The 16,540-nt window shown below is 36.0% G+C and overlaps 1 protein-coding gene across 21 annotated transcripts in view; it reads right to left on the bottom strand.

Annotated features, from left to right (window-relative positions):
- PLEKHA5 (pleckstrin homology domain containing A5) overlaps window positions 1-16,540 on the bottom strand; it is a 170,171-nt gene that overhangs the window by 57,423 nt on the left and 96,208 nt on the right. For 20 of the 21 annotated variants that reach the window (XM_040564080.1, XM_040564162.1, XM_040564125.1 and 17 more), the window contains 4 exons: window positions 13,629-13,712; window positions 12,557-12,677; window positions 6,344-6,448; window positions 2,830-2,902 (listed from right to left, as the gene is read on the bottom strand). In XM_040564080.1, coding sequence (XP_040420014.1) covers window positions 2,830-2,902; window positions 6,344-6,448; window positions 12,557-12,677; window positions 13,629-13,712 — 383 coding nt within the window. Of the gene's footprint in view, window positions 1-362; window positions 2,203-2,829; window positions 2,903-6,343; window positions 6,449-12,556; window positions 12,678-13,628; window positions 13,713-16,540 lie in introns of those variants that run through there. The other variant, XM_040564203.1, reaches the window with a different exon arrangement.

Below are 16,540 nucleotides of genomic sequence, written 5' to 3'. Positions count from 1 at the left end.
ATAATTGGACACAATTCTCAAAATCAATCTTAATTTTGTTTCAGACGCAGAACTTCTATTCACAACCAGAATCTTAAGATATGGCCATATAATGCTTGTCTTAGTTGAAGACACTGCCCACAATAAATGACTACGTGTCCATGAAACTAAGACGAAAAATAGATATTCCAAAGTTTCAAGCACAGAAAATTAATACTGCTACAATTAAAAGAATTATAGGAAAATACATGTAAACAGAACAAAAGGACTACCTTATATGTGGATTTACAAATCTTTTTCTTGTTCTGATCTGATCTATGTACTAAATTCTGAAAAGCCACATCTTTCTTTTAAGTTATCCATAAGTGTAAAGCTCTGCTCAGCTATACTAGCATTACACAAGATGTTAGATGCAAAAATTAAGCTGTCTTGGATAGCTATTTAATTGAACTTAGTATAAAAATATTTTGTATAAGATAAAGGCATGAAGGGAGGACTTTCAGGTCTACTCAGAAGCATGCCTGAAACAATTCTCCCCCACCCTTCCCTCATCCCCAAATATTTACTCCTTACTAGACACACACAATGGAATATTGCTGTTTTTTTCTGTGTCCCAGAATGAATGGCAAAGCTGGGGTTTTCTACTTTATCTGGACTGGTTTTGGGGGAAACATTTTTTCTGCTGCTAGATTACACTTCAACTTGTTTATTGCACTCAGTAGTGCCATATAAAAGCATTAAGCATTTTTGTTCCACTAAACAGCTGTGTGTCTGGAGGTCTTTGGTCTTTGTTAAAAACATACTGCTACATTCCATTTCCAGATTTTTGAAATCTGTTTCCCATCAGAGTAGCTTTTATCTACACATTACACCGCCCCATACCCATCTTTACTTGTATGCTCTATATGAATAATACAAGGGAAAAATAGCAGATCTTCTGTACAGCTCAAAGATCTTTTATTTGTTCCAACAATAACCTTTTGATATGAAAGCACGCAGTCTTTTATCCTCCAGTGAAAAAGAACAACATTCTCTAAGCTCTGAAAAAGTACAGTGAAATCATTTTTCATCTGTAAATTAAAGTATTAGCTGCTAACATCGTAACAATATCATAAAACTTCCGTAAGATTTATGAAAAACGAAAAAAAACACACCAAAAACAAACCGCAACAAACCACCAACAAACCAGTAATCATAAACAGACAAACAGACAGCTAGAAGCACTGTTCGTGGTCTAGCATTAAGTGCACTGCTCCCCTTTTCCATTTTTTTCCAATATCTGAAACGTAATACAAAAATTTAAAAGCACAGGGTTTAGAGTGTGCATCTTTTCTTCTAATATTAGTAGCCATTTCTAATACTTTTAAGATTCACTATACATCAGTTTACTTAAAGTTTATAAGCTTTAATTGCTTTCTCGTAAGACAATGACAGCTAAAAGTGAAGTTTATCATGTAAACAATTTAGAATACTCTGCTTGTATTTCAGCTTATTAGGTACACTAGGATGTAGAAAAAGAAAGATTATAAAGCTGCCTGGATTTATTTTATTTTTTTTCAATCCATTTGCAGCGCTTTACGTCAATTTAATCTGTTCTTAATGAAATGACAAAGCAGCAATTTCTTTACAACCTTTGAAAGAGAAAGCCTGAAGACTTGTTTAAAAATAAGAAAGCCCCATAAGAAAGCACGGAGTATGTAATGACCACTCAACTAACTGCAGTGTAATTGTAGAACAATCAATGCCTGCATGACTGAAATGACAGATTAATTTTGACTTCACAGCTGTTTATCCACCAATGTATATTTTTCTGGGTAAAGAGACATAGCTAGATTATATTTCAATAATTCAGAATTTGTTAACTAAAATAGTTACAAAGACTGAGCTTTTGTGTTTTATGACCTGATTTGTCTTGATTAGCACAGAAATCTGCTGCACTTAAACAGAAAAGCATTTTAATTTAATCAGTCACTGCTTTCAATGTCACCAGCACCAACACTTCTGCCAATTCCAAGCGTCTCTCGTAAGCTGAAACCCTCTCTTACTCTTCACAAGGCTGCGGAGTTCCGTTCATTCTCCTCTATTTTGCCATGCTTTACACTCTTCTTTGATCTTAGCCTCCTTTAAAACATTATTATTGTACACCTTATTTCAGGACTGAATATGTTTCCACAGGCACAAGTCCTGTTGGTTTATCCTCTCAGGAGCACTACAGTCAATAATCTGTAATGGTGAAGAAATCAGTTTTCTAACATATGTATCTCCAGACTAGAATTGCAAGCAGCTTGTTTTTCCCCTGTAAAATACATGTGACGTAGCTACCTAAAGGTACTAACAGATTTTTTCTGTGTTTCAAATGCAGCAGAGACTTCTACTCATATGAAACTGGACAACATTTACAAGTATTCATGAACACTGATTAGATTCCCAAAAGGCATACATAAACTCTTTTTCTTTCTAAAGGCAGAGTTTCAGCCCCCCTTCACTATACCTTTCATATCCCCATTTCAGTTACTTCATTTGCATGAGAAATCAGATTTAACTTGGCATATTTACTTTCTAGCAACAGAAGTAGTGAGAAAAGTACAATCTAGAATGTGAATGTATTAAAGAGGTGGTTGTGAATGGATTTGCCCTTTGAGCATACTTGACAGGAAGGAAGTAATTATATGAAATTGCTAATTAAGAAAGGAAAAGAAAAAAAGTAGCGGGCCGGGATATTGGCAGCTATACGACTACTTCTTCCATTAAGTTAAGTAGCATCTTCTTTTTTCTTACATTGAGTAGTGAGTCAAAATTTATCTGCTTGCAGTGAAACTAGCAAACAAACCTTTCCTGAATGGAACTTACCTCTGTAATAGAAGAGGCACAGATCGGAGAGCACAAACCACCGCTTCTTCCACAACTTCATTCCAGTACTGTCCTGTATTAATAAAAGCAATCACATAAGTACTTTCACATCTCTAAACAATAAACTGTTCACAAATTAAACCGAGTACTACGAAACTGTGGTGGTATGCTAGTTTTCCTAGCTAAGTACTTATTTTAAGTACCTTTGACTTCTCATTACAGACCTGATGCTGCAAACCCAGGAAGCCTGACGTTAACATGGTTCAAGAAGAGATGCAGGGGGAGCCCATTATTTCAGCGTGCTAGAGACTACAGTCTACACTAAACAGAAGAGATCTACACTTTTTTGTTAAATGAGCAAGGTAGCACTTAAAAAGCCATCCTTTGCTTTATGAAGAAACTGTCTACTAAAATTCTAATCTTCTACTACTGCTCAAGTATCTAGAGCAAATTCTTTCCCACAAAGTTTATTCCTAAAGCTATTTCGTTTTCTTTTATGTTTATAATCAATTTACACTGCACAACTCAGAATGAAGGACTGCCACTACACTGCAGTGTAAATAAGCTGAAGCATTGCAGCATGCAGATCCTAGCAGGATTAGATTTCATAAATATGATAATCTGCTCCAAGAAGAAAGGTATGAGTGAATTACCAGTATTCTTTTCGTGAATAGGTTTTCTGACAACCAAGAAGGATTCTATAATTAAATCCGAAATCTTGAGCTATACTCAAGAAAAACTGTTGTTTTTAAAGAAACTGCATCATTTTTAGTCTCTGCTCTTTTTGGGGTGGGGGCAAGATCTGAAGGATGGAAAAGGAATAAGTCAAGAATTAGCTATGAAATATTATTCAGAAAAAGTTAAAATAATCTTTTGCTACACAAGTTTTGATAAACAGAATAACTAAACATTTTATAGCCCCTTTCTTCTAAGGACTTCAAAGTGATTTAACAAATACTAATGAAGTCTAGAAGCACTGTCCATAGCAGTCAGCTCCTATTTCACAGCTGGTAAAGCAGACACAAAGGGGGCAGACTGGCTTCCTCCCCTTACTGACAAGGTCACTAACTCGGTAGTGGATTAGAACGCAGGACCCGTGGCCCAAAGGACACTGCCCATAAAAATCAGCCTTATGATTTGAAAATTCCTAAACTTGTTCAGTACAAAGGATTAACTCAAACCTTGACAGGCTTGCTAAAGAAGCTGTTATGCAACAGCACACTTCTCCCATCACTCGAAAACATCAACAGGTTTCTACATGGTCATGTGCAGAAGTCTGCCAAAAATGAAACACTCCAGGAATGATATTTCTGCCTTCCTTAGACATAGCAGGAAGGCACACAAAATGACTATGGGGTTCTCATATTTTATTTTTTTCTTACTTCAAAGTAAAACCTTTCTGTATCGGTAATTTACGAATTACTTTTTCCTCATGATTCTGATTATAATAATTAGACAAATTACAGAAAATTGGCATTACATGAAATGAGATACCATACCCTGGGTCAAACAAAACTTACTGTACTCTGCGATTATATGATTATGTTAAGAAAGCCATTTTATTATCAAAACGAAACCTGCACATACTTTTACTGTAAGTTCCTGAGGGACTGTAGGTTCCTGAAGATAATATCTATTAGTGAAATTCATGAGTAAATTAACTTTCATTTACTACTACAACATGAAAACATACAGCAATCATTCCTTACACAACACAATCAAACATCAAAGCATTTAAATCATTTTACACACAAAACCCTTCCAATGGACAGTCCACCTCATTTGGACAATGAGATGGACTGAAAACTGGCTGAAATGCCAGGCCCAGATGGTGGTGATCAGTGGCACAAAGGTTGTGGTTAGCCTCCATCTGTGGGAATATTCAAAACCAGACTGGACACAGCTCGGGACAACTGGCTCTAACTGACCCTGGTTAAGCAGGAGAGGTTACACTAGATGATCAAGAGCTCCCTTCCAACCTTAACAAATTTGCAATCTTAAAATACAGTTACTGTTTCTTCATGAGTTAAAGAACTGTACACTATAATGGACTTAGAACATTAAGCAAAGTTTTGGGAAAGCAACATCTTTACACTACTTTGTATGCTGAATATCCATTCTGAACATTTCACTATTGGATTGAAACAAATAAAAGACACATAAAACAGCAATAACCTTTACAGCATTCCACTAAGTTGATATAGGTGCTTAACTTCACTTTCCATACATGTAAAACTCAATGCAAAGGACCTCAAAATGAAAAGCCAAACCATCAAAATGAGGAATTCAAAGGGCTCTAACTTCTTCAAAGTATGAAGCAAAGTATCAGCAAACTTCTGTTTCTACTGCAGGGGGAGATTTTTATACTTGCATGTATACCAGAAACATAGATTGCATAACACTGATACTCATCCGCACAAATACCTGTGCTGTAATTTAGACTTTGTATTTCAGTTGAGTTAGTTGATCATCTCAGGAATAAAGTTGCTTTTTCTATGCCAAGAAGTGTAACATAAATAGCCCCATAAAGCAAAAAAAAAAAAAACAAAAAACTGTCATCCTTGTGAATTTTCTCTCTCAACACTAAATGAGAACAGAGGCCACAAGAGTATCTAAACATGGAAAAATCTACTACTAAACAGATACTTACTACTGAAAAAATCTGCTAAAAAAATCTGCTTAGTAGTAGATTTTCAAAACTGACTCAACAGCATCCAGAAAGCTGGTCAGAGTATCAGAGTAGGGAGAATAAATGACAATGTATATTCAAAATTATATACAGGCATTCACAGCTCGATAGAATTTAAATGACAAGTTCTTAGAGGGTTCTTGTTGGACTTAAGAAGACATACTCCTAATATGACAATCAGTTTTGCTGTTTCTTGCAGAGTAAGAAGTAGTCTGGTATTGCAGACTAGCAAATCTACAGGTATACTGTCACTAAAGAATAAAGTTTCAGATTAGTTTACGTTCAATCCGAAAACTAAACTGCCCTCTCTGTTTTAAAATGATCATATTTGATTTAAGAAAACTATCATGTATATTGTCATTCCCCCCATCTTTTCATATGTGAGAAATTTGCTTGACTGACAGTTTGCATTGAAAATATTTACTTACTTAAAAAAATATGTTAACAGATACAGCCTAACACAAGAAATTTCAGAATTTCAAAAACAATATACTGGATCATACGTCCTTGTCCCATTATGTAAGCATGCCTCAAATTCATTTGTCTATTTACCACCAGCATCTGCCTAGACTTTTCAAGCTTGGAAAAAGGCTTGGAAAAAAAACACATATTTCTCATTTATGATGAGACAATGATACAATGTTGCCTAATAGGTAGATACTTTTCAGTTTCTCCCACTTCATACTTTCACTCTGGCATTGCCACCATTATATTTTCTACAAATGATCATCTTCTGCACACCTTACCAAAAAGAAACCAACGCCAAACAACCAAAAAAGCCAACAACCACAAAAAAACAACCCAGGATTAAAGGGGAAAGAGTACCTGCTTGTAGAGCCAGCCACGTCTGACAACTGGTGCATTAGGGTTCCTCTTTATTGAGTTTGATCTCTTTCCAAAATTATGAACCTTCTTTGAAGATCGTGATGTCTGAATTAAAATGAAAAGGTTAAAGAAAATGTGGTATCAATATCTGTGAAAAAATCATAATGAATTTTCTTTGAGATCTTTTTCTTATACATGTCCCTCAGAGGGATTACAGAATGCAAACTGTATTCCTTTTTAGGTGAAGAATCATGATAGTTATACTGGCTTCAGCATTTCTTCCTTATTCCTTTGCAAAAAATTTAGAGACAAATCCCAAGACAGACACCTAAAGATTTTATTTTTTTTTAAATGATAAAAACAAATACATATCTGACCTTCTTATCAGTCAGGTAGAAAATCTTCCAAGCTGTAGGTCTAGTTCCATCTAATAGAACTGTTGTTAATTATGAAAAATTACATCACAAGTATGAAAATTCTACTCTTTCCTGCTTTAAACATACGCCTAATGAATGAAAACATGCTCAGATTTCAACAAGATATAATTCACAGGCTTCTTGATGAGTCTTCCACTTTCCTAACATACAGGGTAACTTTCTAAAATTCTTTCTTCCCCCTCGAGAACCTCCACTCTATAAATCCCTTGGCTAGTTTGAATATTCAATATTTTACCTACTTGCACTAAGGCCTACTTTGAGTCTTTAGTCCTTAAACTCCAGCATTTACTTCTGCTGTCGCTTATATCTTTTACATCCTTACAGCTATGCAACAATCACAGATGATTAAGAGAAACAGGGAATATAAACCGTTTTAGATTTCGTTCTTCTTGTACTTGAGAAACCCAAAGAAATTGGAAAAAGCATAAAGAAATGTGCAGTGCTTTTCCAATTCACACTTCATTCTTTTCAGTCTACATTTAGAAAGTTTGTTCTGCAACTAGATCTACTAAGTATGTGTGTTTTAAATTCTGTAAGATTGGTGCCTCAGAGACCAAGCAATGCAATACAGGAAAAGCATCCCATTCTGCAGAAAAAGGAAAATTCAAATAAATTTTCTAAGCTGTGTTCTCGGCTCTGCTCCAAAACTACTATTTGAATTTAGACAATATAATCTTGTGCTTCAGCTTCCCCATCTCTACTACTGAGACTAATTGAAAAGTTATGCAAAGTTTCTAAATAAGATGCTCAAATAGGAAGGCTAAACACACACTCAATTTTTGTTGCAAATTAGGGTATGGGTTTCTCTAGTAAAATTCAACACGCCTCACAGAATTGCATTGTGATTTATACATGCTTTAGAGAGAATTCCACAGTAGGTTTAAAATCAAACTGAAAGCTACAATTTAAAATGATGTGCAGCTTTTGTCAACAATGCCATTTACTGAAGAGTACAATATAGCTTAGTCTAAAAAGAATGACATTACAAAAACTATGCGTGTTTGTCTTAAGTCTACAACACAATGAAACAAGGACATTTTGTGCTTCTTTTTTTTAAAGAATCAGGAGGGAATATAAAAACAATCGGAGTGCTTTTGATTTCCCTTGGAGATACAGAAATTTGACTCAGCTTTGTTTGGAAAGCAAGACAGAGCAAGCAATTGAAAACTTAATTCAAACTGTAAATCAAAATCTTTCACATTTTCATCTGGAAAATTCTACCAGTGTAAAATGGACATTTTTAAAGAAGATAATAGAAGTATGACATCTAGATGTAAAAAAGGAAAAAATAAAGAGCCTCTAACAACCAACAGCAATTTATAAAATTAATTCTACATCTATTCAATTAAACCTGTAAGGCATGTTACCTGTAAGGCAAGTTACACAAGAGCTGTGCCAAGATTTGGATCAGAAATAATTTATAACACTCATCCCTTCTCTAGCATTAGTATTCAAGGGTCAAAAACTCTTAAGATTTTTCCAGACCTCCATTACTTGTAACATGGTTAACACATGACTTCTGAAAACACAACCAACCACAAGTACTACTAATGTCAAGTCTACTAACAAATTCAGGTAATTTAAATAGATTTCTCTTAGATAGGTCTGACAATAAACCATATTGACTCCAATTTCACTGAACTCTGAGCAAAGACTTAATGCATTATACATCTTTGCAACTGTAAATACAAACGTACACTAACTAAACAGAGCACGAAGTGATTTCTAATTTTAGCTAATACAGAGAATGTCTTAGATGACTTGTGATTATTTTACCACAAGAGAGCATTTGTTCACAATGATTTCTCAGCCTCCTTTGAGGCTGAGAATACAACACATACTGTGGGATTTAAATATTGTAGGTGTATATATATAATAATTATCCGCTTTTAAACTTTTTAGGCCATCTCCTCCTCTTTTTATGTCTGTCATCCCAGACCATTCCACCACACTGTGTCATACTGAGGAAACAGTAAGAAAGGAAATAATTAAAAATGGAAGAGTTCACATACTTCTCACTCCACGGCACTGTAAGTACTATTTATGCATTCTGAGGAATGGTCCCAACAACTGTGATGCTTCTGAAAACAGAAGCTACAGGACCGTGCACAGTCCCAGTACCGAGAAAGATGCCAGGAAATCCAGCCAGTGATAGTTACTCTTTCTCCAGCCTGAAGAAAAACACGAGCAAGGTTTTTGAACTCTGGACAAAACCAGAATAGCTGGAGCTGCACATTTAATCACTATATTAGCTGCTCTTCTCTCTGTTTAGCTGCTAAGGGACACAGAATTTATGTGAAGCTTCTTTCCCATTTTCAGAACTGCTAAGTATACTTAAAAATGCTCTTCAACTACCAGAAAAGTGATCAACACTAATCTTACTGCTTCAATATTTGAAAAAACAGGGCTTGAGAAATCTTCTGCACGTAAACTCAAAACATCAGGAATCTAAATTTTTTGAACTTTCAACTTCTGTTCAAAAATATGTTTCTACTCTTTAAGGCTCAAATTTTTTTCCAAACCACAAACCAAGATGATACTGCCTTCTGGATTTTGTAGGCAATTTCGGTGCCTTCCAGTATTGCAGTTTTCCATGAACTGAGTGGGTTTCTGCCTCAGCACTTTATCTTGGATTAGGAGGTTACTCTTGAAAAAAAAATCTGCCAATCGTTCCCTCTAGCTGTGCTTTGGTTTGCATAGTAGAGAAAACTGGATTTATTTTGGGTAAGACTAAAATGTAAAATGCACAAGGAACACTTTTGGACTAACTTGAAGATAAGACATGAAAATATAGTACAGATGTTTGGTCCTGAGCACCAATAGTACCGCACATGTATAGCTCCTGTTTACTGTGCTATTTACTAATGTAGATATATCTCACAGTTATTACTCTGAAATTTCTGGCTAACCTGAATCCTGATAAGATGTGCATGGCTACGCCTAAACTAGCCATTTAAGGCTGGACTGGCTTGAGTACTCTGTGAAATATCTACCAACAAACTGATGCGCATATTTATAAACAATTTGACATATCTCCTGTAACGTAGACTTCATTCCACTTACTGTGAGAAAACTGTTAGCACTGTTCTGCTGATAATCAGGGCAGCTATGAAAGAGCAGGGGAGATGAACTGTGAAGGGGAACTGGCATCATGCCTTACTTTATGTACACATCAAAAAAAATGATCCCCCAAATTCATTTCAGGATATGTAATCATATTGGTCTAGGTAGCACTTTTAACACCAATAAAAAAGAGGAAGACTTCTTCATTTTAAAAAGAAAGGTAAAAATGTATATATCTGTAGCAGTCATAAGCCTATGGAGATCTTCCTCAGAGGTCTATGCTAGTGGTTTTAAATTTAGAAATACACTCCAAGCCAATACAGGAGAAACAATACTTTAAAAAAAGAGTACTCTGCCCAGGACTATGGTGTATTAATTGGTCACCATGCTTTATACAGTGGGGAAGAAGGAGCAGCAGTAGGACTTCTGTCTGGGAGAGAGTGATTTTTGTCTCACCTCATACAAACCTTTGAACAACAGTATCAGACTCAAATGAGTCTTTCTGCCACAAAACAGAAAATTCTTCAAGTGCCATGTCTATTCTGGATCAATTAACATTCATGAAAGGGAGAACTTATTTCTACACCCCTCAACTGTCTTCAACTTAAGTTCTACCATAAACTTTACCTCCATTCCTCATTATCTTCCAACATTAAGCACATTCATTAGTTCTCTCTGCAAACAGGAATACATAAAAAAAAAAAAGGTGTTGTCATTTTCCTACTCTGTAACCTACTTTCCTCACCAATATTTTATTCCTCCTATTGCACTGTAATACACAGAGCCTCTACAAACTATATTCAAATGTTGTTAAGACAGATAAGAATATCCCAGTTGGGAGACACGAACAATAAAAACGTAGATGAAAATTAGTTGTTGCATCCAAGTACAACCAGTGGGCAACTTCTATGTAGTTATCTTTAAAAGCAACTTAAACCATTAGCCTTAAAGAGCCACCAGAAAAGGCTGACTAATATTAATCGTGGTTCCACTTAGCAATTATTCACCTCCTGAAAACAAAAAATTAAAAACGGCATTGCAGTAATTCAGACAAGTTTACCTTTGAAAACCGATGTACGGTAATTGCATGTACTGTCAAATGCACTTATAACATTAACGATTAATGTAAAAACTAGAATAAATAGACAAGAGGAATGAAGAGTAACACGAAGTCCTTCTTCAAAAGACAGAAGTTTCCACAAGAAGCTGAAGTGTCACTAATCAAAGACTGTAAAGAAATTAAAATTGGCCTGTAACAATCTCAACTTCCTTCTCGAAAACTGGGAAAAAAACAGACTACTCTGAACTACTCTTTTGAAGGGAGAGTGTGAAAATGTTTGTAGAATGTGTGCTCCCTAGATTGGAATTTCCTACATATAATCCAGAAGTGCTTCCTAGACAGCACTACTGTAGCTAATTTTCTGTGTAACTATTACTACAATCTGCACCACTATTACAACTCTTACTGCTTCATAAGCTGGCTGTCCTGCACAAATGGAAACATACAAAAATTGAGATTATGGATTTTATTACTGTTTATAATTAATTTGTGCCTCCTTTTTGTGCCTCCTTTTTTTTTTCCCCAGCAACACTGATATATGAAGACACATTTTGAAAGCTAGACACCTTTTCTCATTAAATAACATTTTTCTTATGTCTCATTAGACAGGCAGAATCCTTAATTTATATTTAAAACTACAAAAAAGGTGTTTCAAAAAAGCACTCTGAGAAATCTTAGGATATTTCTTTCCTACTACATGGAAAACAAATTATATCAGTTCTTTGAAATTAAGGAATCTGCTCAATTAAAAGACAATCCATAATTTATTTTCTCTTCCAGGCCATTAATCTGCCAAAAAACACTTCTCAGCGCTAAGGTTTTCAATGGGTAGTAAAAATGTGCTTTTTTTCCCACTTGTTTAAATGATAACTGCTTGGTAGAAGATATTAGGGGGCTTGCATCTGTCAGCACTGATCACAGCGTTCATCTTGGTATTCTAACAAATTCAATGAAGGAAATTAATTTTGTAGCAAGTGCACTTTCCTTTTATGAAAGCTCTCCAAAACTGAAAAAATGCAAAGAATAGCTTTGCCAACTTTATTCAAAAAACTTAAAGTAGATATAATTGAATCCATCACCTGGATAAACATCTGGGCATTCATCTTAGCTTTCTGAGAAGCTGGGTAAATGAAGAAAGTGGGATACAACTTAAGGTAGTCTTGGAATCTCCAGGATTTTCCCTAAGAATTTTCTTAGGAAACCAGTATTTCTGGTTCAATGTCAGCAAATCATAGTATCTGCCCTTTTGGTTTACCACAGGGTCACTTTACACCTCTCTCTCTTGTAACCACGTCTTACAGATAGTTACCTTACCAAAAGAAATCTAGCCAATTGTGTATCCCTAACAATGCTTGCACCCAGATGTCTGAGCAGTGACTCAAGATTTTGCTCATTCACACTTAAGTAAAGGTTAGATTCTGTCAATAATTTAAGTATGTGCAAGTCATAAGATCTGAGATATCTGATAAAAATTACAGCTTCAGTGATAATTTCAAACACCTCAGTTTCCAAGTAAAACATCTAAAGAACTGAATGTCCTGAAAAAGACAACAAATACACTTTATTAGTATTCCATTTTAAAAGAGAAACAAAGCACTGTCTAGTATCTGGTGAAATAACTAGGTAATTTTAACTTAATTTGGACATACTTACTCTGCCCACAGGGCTCATTGGATGAGCAGCATAATCTGATGTCAGATTATAGTTAGTTGCTTCACCTAACATGCTTACTGGTCGCTCCTTCTTTTCTTCAGACGTCATCGCTGCAGCAGTCCTGAAAATAGAGTATGTAATAGCACTAGAACATGCTGTGTATGCAGACCGCTATTAAAAAGCACTCCTAGATGTAGCCTAATATGGGCTGTGTCCTACTTTTTCAATCTGAAAGCAGTTCATACCTCATTGTAAAGTTACCTGCACTGTGTTTTAAACTTAAATCTGTCAGATTAATTTCAAGATGTTGTTTTAAAACAGGATTTCTCTATTAGTTTACAGTGTTGGTGGGAGGGAAAAACATGAGACAGAAACAGGAAGAAATGCTCTCCAAAGGCTCCAAATGGCTTTACCCCACTTCCGTGAGAATATGCATATTTGTGCAATTTCACATACTGCAGTTATGGCAGTTTCCATTCTAGCTACGATACAACAGGTGTCACAGCAATGATGATGAATTGGACACCCGATATCCAGCCACATATAGTATCTTGAAGTCAGGTCTTAACTTCTCACTTTTACATTTCGTTGTGTATGCTACAAAATTAATGCGAAGATAGCGAAGCCAAGTTATTACTCAATGGTTCAGAAACTGTCTCAGCTGGTCAAGAAAATAACCAATAAAGGAAAAACCATCAGATAAAACAAGGTAAATTACACTTGATTGTTGCTATAGGATTAAAAATGAATTCCTTGTTAGAAGTTTGTTGGATTATTATATAGTATATACATTGTTTGCTAACACTGTAGAATAACCAAAGTGACAAATAGAAATCCACACAGTTAAACAAAGTGCATTTCTACCATATATACCCAATTTAGGTTATGGCTTTTATCTTTTTAGACAAAATAATATTAAGCATTTAATATTACTTTCAAACAATTTAAACAAATAAAACTTTATACATGCTAATCTAACATGGAAAAAATAAATTAAATGTCACAATTAGCGATCACTGAAGCTTAGCTCAATACTATAAAATATACGGATTAAAATTTGTTAGCCACTTACTGTTCATTCACAACAAAAATACAGTTGTCCTGTGAAGGCTGTCCTGTTACTGGATGCTTACAGGTTACTTTTCGTTCATTATGACTGTGGAGGAGAGATAAGGAACAATTCAAAGGCAATTCATAGGCAAAATTATTTTTCAATTTTTCAGCTTAAGTATATAAACCCAGTACATCAAGTATATCAAACCAGTGAAAATCATTACGAATGTTTTGTTATGACATAACACACACACATACATATAAACAAAAAAAGGATGATAAAAGGATCTTAGAATGACTCAAAAAATCTTTATGAATATTCTGGAAATAGAAGACATTTGTGTTAGGTTGGTATTGGTTTTGAATTTAAAAAATAGTACTGTAAGAGTATGACTAGTTCGTATATGATGACTAATAATTTACTTCAGCGAAATCTGTATATACTTTTAAATAAGACTACAGTTATGCAAGGAGTAGGCAAACTTAAGACATAACTGTTCTGTAAGGATAAAACAACAATACACCGAAGGCAATTGTCTTCTAGCCTAGAACACAAAGTTACTCAGTTAAAATCTTCAGATAAAGCAGATAACTATCCAGTGACTGGAACAGAGTGAGGTGCCACAGGCACAGGTCTGTTTTGGCCGATGACAAGCTCAGCGCACTGCTCCCCTGCGCCTCCCTCGGGAGTACCTTCAGGTGACAGGCAGCCTGCCAGCCTAGGGCTTTGCCCTCACCGACACGCACCGCTCATTTCACACGATCTTGTTCCCCTGAACCGCGGCTGTTGCTGTATCACAGCAGCTTCCAGAACTTAAAAGAAATTGCCAAACTTCAACAGCTATCAGTTACCGCCACTCGAGAAGGAAATGTTTCGACTAGAGCCTTCCAGCCCAGGAAGGGACAGGAGGGATGGGGTCAAGATGAGTTGCATCTACTGCCCCCAGGACGTGCCAACCAGCTCATTCCTGCTGCAGACCAGGGCTTCTGTACCTGTGGCATCCCTGCATGCTGCAGGGTCTCACAGCCCCATTCATGCCATGTGCGAGCACACCTGCAAGTGCGGAGCTGCCAACTGGCAGAGCAGCAGGCCTGTGACACTATGAGGAGCAAGGGGGATGACGGACTGCAACACTCTCCCGCTGTAAACTTCTCCCCGTCATGAAGAGAGCTGGAAAGGGGCACTGATGAAATTTAAACTTGGCTCAGTGATTTAAAAGCACACAGGCTGAATTCAGACTAAGGGCAGGCAATGAGCACAGAATGCAGGTGGATGTATCACAGGTGTCACAATGAACTCACCTCATATTATTTAAAGTGTTAAAAGCATAAATGTCATCCAAATTATATAATGCACAAAGCAAAACAACAGTAACTGAAAACAGCACTGTAAATGATGAAGAAACAATAATTCCATTTAAAATATTTACTTTTGCAAAGAATACGATATTTTTTTTTTATTCGTTGTAAGATTTTATATAACACTATGGCTTCTTTTATCACAAGTTCAGCCCTAAAAATACTCCTGGACAGAGAACAAATCTGGAGGAAAAAAATGTGCTTCAGCTGTAAGGTGGCAGAAGAGGTGCAAAACACCAGGAGTCCTGAATGCCACGCTGTCCTTTGCAGATACCTCTTTTATTGCCTGTTTGCCTAACCTTTTCAGCTTTCAAAACTAGGAAGGCACAACTCATCTTGAAAATGTTCTGCTCTCTACTGTTCTCACTTCATAAAACAACCTAGACTTTACAAGACTATCTTAATGTTCCCCAGGTTCTTGAAAATCCCTTTGAATCATAATCATTTTGCAATTTTTGAGCATAACTTAATTACAAGTTACCTCCATATAAAAGCCTAATAAAATATCCACTCTACTTTCATGAACAACAGATAGTTGGACCAATCTACATAAACCTAAAGTCTAAGATTAGAATTATAACCCAGCTCTTTGCACACTCTGCCTCCCCTTACTGCAGTTTACAGACACCTAAATAGATAGACACGTTATGGAGCTTAGCTAATGAGATAAACTCCAGTAATTAATCTTTATCTTCTCACTAAATTCAGCAGAATTCTAAGTTCAGCTTCTAAAGAAGCTTCTGTTGGAGAAGCTCATCCATCCCAATGAGGGGACTGGAGACAGACCACTGGGAGAATGTTTGTACCATTCCAAACAGCCATGATCCCACAAACACCTTTCAAGTGAAAATGGTCCAGAAGAAAACTAAAATTAAATATTCCTGAAGAAGCATCCTGTGTTTGTTTCTTTGTCTAATTATCTCTCTTCTTCACTTCCAAAAAAACTTTTTTTTTTTATTCAAACATTTCAGAAATTCTCCTACCAAACAGAAAATAAGATGGATATGAGCTAGCACTCCATAGGTTTTGACAAAATGATGCTGTTCACGTTAAACCTTGACACCTGGCTATCAGCTGACATCCAGAAATGTTCAAAAAAATGGATCAGGACTTCTGGTCAAGGACCAGCAACAATCAGACTGCTACAGCAGTGGCACATCCCAGGAACTGTGTGAGTGCACCTGGCCCACACTGACACAGGAACAGGCAATATTCAAAGATCCTAGAGGAACAGTCATACAAAACCAGAAGGGAAAACGGAAATGGGGAGGAAAAGAGTAGAGAGAAGAGTGGCTGCAAGGACAGATCTGTTTAAGAGTATTTTGTTTCAGTCTCAAATCATATAGTGAGTCAGTACTCCAAAAGTATCAAAAAGTTTTTGGACAAAAACACAGCTTTCCTTACTACTCAATTTGATATTGAGATGTATCAAAGTGTAGTTGACATTATATACAAAAGGCAAGAAAAACCATAAAACCATAGACATGAAATGCTCTCCTGTGGGATATGAAATTCTTTCAAGCATTTTAGAAATCTTCACAGTCACTTCTCTCTAAACAGGGGAGACAATGG

Source organism: Cygnus olor, chromosome 1, assembly GCF_009769625.2.
Source record: "Cygnus olor isolate bCygOlo1 chromosome 1, bCygOlo1.pri.v2, whole genome shotgun sequence".
NCBI classification, from domain to species: Eukaryota; Metazoa; Chordata; class Aves; order Anseriformes; family Anatidae; genus Cygnus; species Cygnus olor.
The sequence above is the reverse complement of the archived record's forward strand: the minus strand, read 5'-3'. Positions and strand labels throughout refer to the sequence as shown.